The 8,344-nt window shown below is 43.1% G+C and overlaps 2 protein-coding genes across 2 annotated transcripts; both read left to right on the top strand.

Moving 5' to 3' along the window:
- Window positions 1-1,181: 1,181 nt before the first annotated feature.
- Window positions 1,182-1,670, top strand: EDDM3B (epididymal protein 3B; the record flags this gene model as incomplete). The annotated part of the gene is made up of 1 exon (XM_080809678.1): window positions 1,182-1,670. The coding sequence occupies one exon, from the start codon at window positions 1,182-1,184 to the stop codon at window positions 1,668-1,670; it is 489 nt and encodes a 162-aa protein (XP_080665804.1).
- Window positions 1,671-6,585: 4,915 nt separating this feature from the next.
- On the top strand, window positions 6,586-7,802 carry LOC308346505 (ribonuclease K3-like). Its single transcript, XM_080809491.1, has 2 exons — window positions 6,586-6,661; window positions 7,042-7,802. Exon 2 carries the CDS (start codon window positions 7,047-7,049, stop codon window positions 7,497-7,499), a length of 453 nt encoding a protein of 150 aa, XP_080665617.1. The 5' UTR covers window positions 6,586-6,661; window positions 7,042-7,046; the 3' UTR covers window positions 7,500-7,802.
- Window positions 7,803-8,344: the final 542 nt, after the last annotated feature.

Genomic DNA, 8,344 nt, shown 5'->3' with positions numbered 1-8,344 from the left:
TTCTTTGCAGAAATGTCTGTTCATGTCCTCTGCCCATTTCTTCATTGGATTATTTGTTCTTTGGGTGTTGAGTTTGCTAAGCTCTTTATAGATTTTGGACACTAGCCCTTTATCTGATATGTCGTTTGCAAATATCTTCTCCCATTCTGTCAGTTGTCTTTTGGTTTTGTTAACTGTTTCCTTTGCTGTGCAAAAGCTTTTGATCTTGATGAAATCCCAATAGTTCATTTTTGCCCTTGCTTCCCTTGCCTTTGGCGATGTTCCTAGGAAGAAGTTGCTGCAGCTGAGGTCGAAGAGGTTGCTGCCTGCTTTCTCCTCAAGGATTTTGATGGATTCCTTTCTGTGAAGCAGCTATTCTTAACCCCATTTGTGGACATATGGCTTGGAGAGTTGAGAACCAGGTTAGAGATTCCACAGGACCAGCTGCATGCCTCATCACAAAAAACTTTTGTTTACAAACAACACTATACCCTCATTTTGACCTGAGTAGCTCCTGTGAGGGCAGTCCCAATCTTGGAACTTGATTGATGAGAACAATATTTCAAAACTCGAGTTCCTGTATGATTGCATTCTGAACACCAAATCAAGCAGATTTATAATTATGATAATGAGATAAATGGCTGCTGAGAAGTATGTGGGTAGTCAGAAGTGATAACAGGTTCACACAGGCTTTGGGGAAGTGCTCTAAGGAAAGCGGGATCAGATAAACACTGTTTTGCATTATCAATGTAATTGTAGCCTGGGGTTTGAGGGAACAAGAGCCTTCTTGCTTGGAAAATATCACCCGTCTTCACTTAACTTCCTCTTTCCCTTAAGTGGTGACAACCCTTTCCACTTCACAGCCACAAAGCTTAAAATACCATTTTCTTTTAAATCACACTCTTAAGAGAATTGATCTGGACTATTGGACAGAGTTAGCTAGAGGGTTCCTTTGTTTGGTTAGAAGAGAGGCCAGATAGCAGGTGTTTGAAATCCTCAAAATAAACTTCACCTATTTTTGATCATTTTGTGTTTGTCTCACTCAAGCTCTAGCATATTTTTAGTTCTCATAAATTTAACTACCTAATGAGATTTATCCTCTTCAAGCCTGGGAACAAAATGGTAAAGTTGGGTGCCAGTGCCTACACTGGCAAGACAGGAATTTTAAGGTGCAGATCATCTTTTAAGATAGTGTAGACATAATGCTTTCCTCTTTCTTCCCTGTGGACCCACAGGTGACTCTGGTGACTGAGATGGCATCCTCTCTAAAGATCCTAGGCCCTGTCTTGACCCTGCTGTTTCCCCTAGGTGGGCTGCTTATACACAGCCAGAACCTTTCCTGGAGGGAATTCATGAAACAGCACTACCTGAGCATGAGCTGGAAATTCAGCAACTACAAATGCAATGATCTTATGAGGGAAAGAGAAGTGCCACAAGACAGGAACTATCACATCTTTGTCTATAACTCTTGGCCCAAAATTGAACATATTTGCCTCAGGAAGTGCAGAGACCATTACAGAAATGTATACATATGGGCCCAACATCCCTTCAAAATACTCCAGTGCTACCAGGAGGGCAACCAAAAGAGCTATAGAGAGCACAGCGGCTACAGCTACATTGAATTCCACTGTGGCATGAATGGGTATGTCAGTGGCATAGAGGACATCCAGTTGTTAGACATCAAAAAATAGAAATCTACCCATACCCAGAGGTTTGAGTAGAGTGTCCAATACTTCCCAAGCAGGAGCCCCTGCCTCGGTCAACAGCCCTTGCTACTCCTTCCTTTGCATTTATGTGCCAACATTTTCCAACTACTTAGAGTTATGCATTGTCACATGCTTTCTTCCTATCAAAACCACTCACAGTTCCTCTTCCTGGAGTACTCCTGTGCCCTCATGTATCTGATTTGCTCCTACAGTTTTTTAAGATTGAGCTCTATATGGCTTCTGTTTTACCGAACCAGGCATGTTCCTGAAAATGACTCTCCTTATACCAACCCATCCTGAATGGTCTTCCTTCCTTAAATAAATTATATCACTTCAACATGTGTGACATTCACATATGTTATATGTCGTGTGATTGGTGGAGGTGTCCCAGGGTGTGTGATACAGATTGTGCTGGGATATGATGTGTGCACAGTGTAGGTTGAAGGTGTGTGTCATTGGACTCATTCCTTAAACATATCTCTAAGTAAACATATGCATTTTAGATAGGTTAAGGCATTATGTTTCCCAAGGCATAATAAATTAAGTAGAAGATAATGGCAGAAAATAATCATTTTCACCAGGCAGAGATATACAGTGGGATATGAGACTTTACAATGTATCCTTCAAGGGTGGGAGGGATGGGGTGTCTGGGTGAGAGACACTGGGGATGGTATGTGCTATAGTGAGTGCTGTGAATTGTGTAAGACTGATGATTCACAGAGCTGTACCCCTGAAACAAATAATACATAATATGTTGATAAAAAATGATAAGAAAAAATGTAACCTTCAAGAATGGGTCTTAGGACTTAAGTTTTGTTGGAGGAAAGAGGAAGTAGATTGCAGAAGGAAATGTTGAGGACACAAGCAAGTAACGTCCATGAGAATTCTGTTTGCTAAATGTGAAAGAGTGATACAGAGAAAGATAAACCTTCACTTCATACAATTTTGCCTCAAGCAGGTATGGGGAGGAGAAATGTGGAACATTAAAGTACCTTGTGTTCTTTAGCCTCCTGCATTTGTTGAATGACTCCAGTCTTGAAACAATTGAAGAAAAGGCCAAGATCATAACATTTTCAGTTAGGTGGATGCATTCCTAGTCCTAGACATCTAGCCCCATGAGTAGCCAAGAAATCTAGGTTAGTCATCATTTTTCAAGAAGAGCTCCTCAGCTTTGCAGTTTTTCAGTGCACCTGGGGATGAGCAGACACTGGAGAGATGATGACCTATAGTAATCAAACTCACAAGAGATTAGTGTTAAACCAGCAGTTCTGGGGCACCTGGTGGGCTCAGTCGGTTAAGCCTCTGCCTTTGGCCCAGGTCATGATCTCTGGGTCCTGGGATCGAGCCCCACATCGGGCTCTCTGCTTGGTGGGGAGCCTACTTCCCCTCCTCTCTCTCTCTGCCTGTCTCTCTGTCTACTTGTGATCTCTCTCTCTCTCTGTCAAGTAAATAAATAAACACTTCAAAAAAAAAGAGAAACCAGCAGTTCTGTATCAATAATGAGTATAAAGATGAGGATTACTGATTATTTTTCTCAGTTGATAAAAACTGTCTCGGGGTGCCTGGATAGCTCAGTGGGTTAAAGCCTCTGCCTTTGGCTCAGGTCATGATCTCAGGGTCCTGGGATTGAGCCCCACATCAGGCTCTCTGCTTGCAAGGAACCTGCTTCCTCCTCTCTCTCTCTCTGCCTGCCTCTCTGCCTACTTGTGATCTCTGTCTGTCAAATAAATAAATAAAATCTTAAAAAAAAAACACAACTGTCTCAAAATGTATGGTGTGGGGCACCTGGATGGCTCAGTCCGTTAAGTATTGGCTCTGAATTTCAGCTCAGGTCATGATCTCAGGGTCATGAGATTGAGCCCCACATCCAGCTCTGTCATGAGCATGGAGCTTGCTTGGGATTCTCTCTCCCTCTTCCTCTGTCACCTGAGCCATACTCTCACAAACTATCTTTCTCTAAAAAAAGGGGGGGGGGAAAACCCCAGAAAAACAAATAAAACAAAACCAAAATGTAGTGGCATGGTTTGTGTTACTGTATTCTGGTTGCCTATACTTATATTCCAGAGTGATCTGTTCTGGTCTCCTACAGTAAGGTTTCACAATACATTTTAAGAACGCTAAGAATTCCTTTTATTAATGGGTTAAAAGATGTGGTTAATCCAGTATGGAAGAAAAATGGATTCAAGCACAATTAATGTAATAGCTTTGTGTCGTTGCTTGAGTTTTCCCACATCCACTCCCTCCACCCCACTTGGATAGCTGCATATTCATTTCTTTTCTCAAACTATTCCTCCCCTGCTTGTGTGCAGCATCAGTGGGGTCATCCCAAGGTTTCAAATCCCCTCTACTGAGTGAAGTGATGGTCATGAGATTCAAGTTAGGCCAACCAGACTCTTTCCTATAGGAGACCAGAATGTAACAGCCCAAAAGATGGCTCTTTGGCATGGAGATGATTTTGAGCTGATTATTTTGAGAAACAGAAGAGAAAGGAGAGGCTCTGAAAATAGCCTATAAATCCTCCACTTACAAATAAGAGAAATTTATCATCATAGAGAAAATCTCTATCCCTAAGGGTTTTTCCCTGTGTCTGGTAACAAGATGAACATGCCTCTAAGTCACAAAAAACTCTTACCAATCAAGAAGGCACAGACTTAACTCTGCTTACCAAACCTTACCTTTGTTTATTATACTTTCCCTGGTTACCTTCCTGGGGCCTGCCTTCCCACACTCTTCTTCCTTTGTTTTAACTGCAGGTGGTCTGTTAGCCCAAGGTCTCATCACCACTTTGAATGACTCTTCCTGATGTGAAGAACAAAGGCAAAGGAAATGTAGAAAGAAAATTAAATTTCCTTACAACATGCAGCCCATTGACAAGTACTTGAGATAGGCAGAGAGACCTTCTTGAAAGAGCTCAGCTGCCTCAATGTTAATACTTTGCTAGAAGAAAAAGGTAACCTTAGTCTGACTTTAGCCCAACTCCCAGGGGTAAGGGCCTACTTAGCCAGAGCGACTGCATCTCTGTTAAACAGCCATTTTTGTTTTTTGTGCAGTAAACTTAAATTGACCCTGCCCCTCAGAGAAACTTCCTTAAAAGCAAGTCCAGGAAACCAGTAAAATGTGGTCGACTAATTCCTGATAACAGAGCCCAGAATACAAGGATGAGTCAGGCCAGATGGAGACATCTAATCAGTACAAAGCACATATGCAACCTCCCTAACCACCAAAGAATGTAAACCTTGGCTTTTGGCCGCCAAACTTGGGCGCCAATTCTGACCAGAGTGATAGGCTAGTTCAAACAGCTACTATAGGGTAAATTGTAATTCAATTAGCCACCTGTGTGTGGCCTAACAAGACTAAGCCTTCCTGGAAAGTACTGTTTGTTAACAGTTCCTGGTATGGGGTAATCTTAAGTAACAAGTCACCAGACCAGATGGAAGTAGCCAATCAGCAAGAGACACACAAACCCAGTGGGTTAAAATAACAAAATATGGGTTGCGGTTTTACCCAATAAAAGGTAGCCTGTAAGATTGGGAGGGGTCACTCTCTTTAGAGGTGGCCCTGACTGGTCAGTCAATTCTTGATGCTTGGCACGAATAAAGCTTTACTTGACCTTTGCTTTATATCAGCCTCGTTCCTTTGATAACGGACCCCAACACCAGGATCCTGTAAGCCCCCATTAACATATAAAAATCCCAGGACACCTGGGTGGCTTAGTTGATGACGTGTCTGCCTTCTGCTCAGGTCATGAATCCAGGGTCTTAGGATTGAATCTCCCTGATGGGCTCTCTACTCAGTGGGAGCCTGCTTCTCCTTCTCTCTGAGGCTGCGCCAGCTTGTACTTTCTCTCTCTATCAAATAAATAAATAAAATCTTTTAAAAAATATATATGTAAACTCCTTTGGAGACTTCCTTTATCTCTACCCCATCCAGGTTATATGTCAGCAATCATCCTCCAAGCTTATGGCCCACTGATAGACATCTGAAGGGTCTCATGACTCATACTGTACTAGACACTAGTAACTGACCTCATCCTAACAGCTGCTAGCCCTGCAAGGCCATAAAAGCCTTGCTTCCAAATACCTTCAGGATTTTGTCTATCCCTAACCCCACCTAAACTTAAAAGTATAGAATCAGCCACCTGTCACAACCTTGGTGCAGCTCTTTCTGTCCTTGGGTCCTGTCCACATGCTTTCATAAAACCACCTTTTTGCACCAAAGATATCTCAAGAATTCTTTCTTGGCTGTCGGCTTCAAACCCTAACATCTTTCTTACACAATCTATACTGGGAGGGTGATGATGCACCCCAACTCCATGAAGAAAGAAGCTCCTTCACTACAACCCTCCCATCTTACCCTAGGTATCTTTTTATCTGGCTCTTCATCTCCTTTACCATATTGTTTAAGAAACTGATAAACCATGAGTGTTTCCTCGAGTTCTGTGCGCCACTCTAGCAAAGTAATGGAATAAACAGGGAGTTGGGGATGCTCAGATTTATAGCCAGGCAGTCAGAAGCACAGGAGACGAGTGGCACTTGCAATTAGCAACTGGACTGGGGGAGTCTTGTGTGTTTGTCATTTGTTTTCTCCTAAAGAAGTGAAATCATGGAGCTCAAAATGATAAAGCTTCAGGGATGGAGGCACTCAACCAACATCAGGATTTCATAATTTCCTCACACTTCTTTGAGGAAGTTATCACTTCTCCTTTGTTCCTTTAAGGAGGCTTGGTCTTCCTACATCTGCAGGGATACTGGCTTTAAACAGTAAGTTGTAGGGTGTGGGTCTCATCCACATGGTGCACAAGAAGGGCATCTTCCAAGCCCTAGGTTTCTCTCTCCTCTTTCCTAGGGCTCAGAACCCTTCCCTGCTGCATGCAGGCCGCGCTGGCATACCTGGCAGAGGAACAGCAGACAAAAGCCTCTGAGCCTGGGACTAACCACTGCCTCTGTCCTCAGCAGGAGCCCCAGTAAGAAGACCTGGTAAGAGGATCTGCCTGGGGTCTGGGGACAGCAGAGCCGTGATGATGGCCAGAAGGTCCAGGTCACATAGATATTTGAAAAATATCCCAGAAGGGAGGAGGGAGGAGTCAAGTTTCTGGACCAGGAGGTATAGAACAAAAAGAAGAATGGGATCTGCTATTTAGAGGAAAAGTCATCTTACCTTCCATTCCTCCTCACTGGGCTTCAGGTCCTTCCTAGAATTTTAAGACTCATGTCAGAAAGAATACAGTTCAAAGAACAAGAAAAGGACCATGAAATCTGAAAAGTTACAAACACATCTAAATGGTTGTGAATGATAATTTTGCTCTTATGGCTTCTACTACAATCATTCTCTCCTTTTCTTCTCTCTTCCTACACAGAAGAGATGATGCTGGATCTTCTGGGACCCTTTCCTCTCCTCCTGTTGCTGCTGGGATCATGGGGGCCAGGGCTTCCCCCTGGTGCTATGGCTCAACTCACTAGGTTTCAAATATTTGAAATTCAGCATATAAGAGCAGGTCCCGTACAATGCAACAACGTAATGCGTGCTGTCAATAGTCTTACTCAGCACTGTAAACCTCAAAACACCTTTCTGCATGACACCTTCCAGAACGTGGCTGCTACCTGTCTTTTGCCCAACAGGACCTGCAGGAATGGCCAGAATAACTGCCACCAGAGTGCAAATCGTATTGGCATGACTTACTGCAGTCGCACTGGAGGAACATATCCCAACTGCCGCTACAGTACTACTCCCCAGAGTCAGTTCTACACTGTTGCCTGTAACCCCCCTCAGCCGGGCGACCCTCCCTATCCTCTAGTTCCTGTGCACTTAGATTAAGACTAAGGTTTTCTTTACATTCCCTCTCACTTGGTTCAGTTTCTCTCATGATTTCTTCTGCCTTTTCTTTCCCTTTGTTGATTTCCTTGTTTCCCACAGAAGAAAGAAGAAGGGGAGTGGACAGAGTTGTGGACAAGAGTGATCAGATACTTTTCTGCTTTGAAGCTCTGTGTGTTTTGAAAGAAGGCAACAAGGAAGAGGGCAAAGAAAGACCCAGGCCCCCTAGTTTCAATCTTGAAACTTCTGTCAAGCTTTGTTGCATTGTGTTCACAGCAATAAAATTACTTTCTGTTGCACTGTAATGACCTTAAATGCGTGTGTCTGGGATCCCTTTCACAAACTGTCAGCCTGGGGCCATCTTGACTGCATTTGCTCACATTCTCAGGAGAACTATTTGGGCCCTAGGTGACTTTTGAAGTTATACTGTAACCCAAGGCTTCTGCCACTCCCCTGGCTCCCCCATGTCTTTTGAATTTTGGAGGAGGAAAGTTCATCATCCCTTCAAACTCTGCTCAAGGCTTTTACATATTTCCCTTGAAACCATTGTCTATGTTTATTTGGAGGTGGAATGGATACCTCATAGAGTGTGCATAGTCCTTCACACACAGGTTCTAACCCTGGCAACTGATGCATCATCCATGTTTACTATTGGTTTTCCTATTTCATCAGATGATGTTTTAAATATAAGTAGTAGTAGGGATCATAATCCACTGTAGCTTTAGAGTCACTTGTCCCACGATTTATTGGAATACATGAAAGAAAGCATAGATCTGGGGGGGGGGGAAGCACTGGGGAAGAAAAACATTCTTTCCTTACCTAAATACTGAAATATCACAAAAGTAATG

This window comes from Martes martes (genome assembly GCF_963455335.1).
Source record: "Martes martes genome assembly, chromosome: 7".
NCBI classification, from domain to species: domain Eukaryota; kingdom Metazoa; phylum Chordata; class Mammalia; order Carnivora; family Mustelidae; genus Martes; species Martes martes.
This window is presented reverse-complemented; position numbering and strand designations above follow the sequence as displayed.

Coding starts and splice junctions, on each gene's coding strand:
- LOC308346505 (XM_080809491.1), top strand. CDS start 7,047: ATGATGCTGGATCTTCTGGGACCCTTTCCTCTCCTCCTGTTGCTGCTG.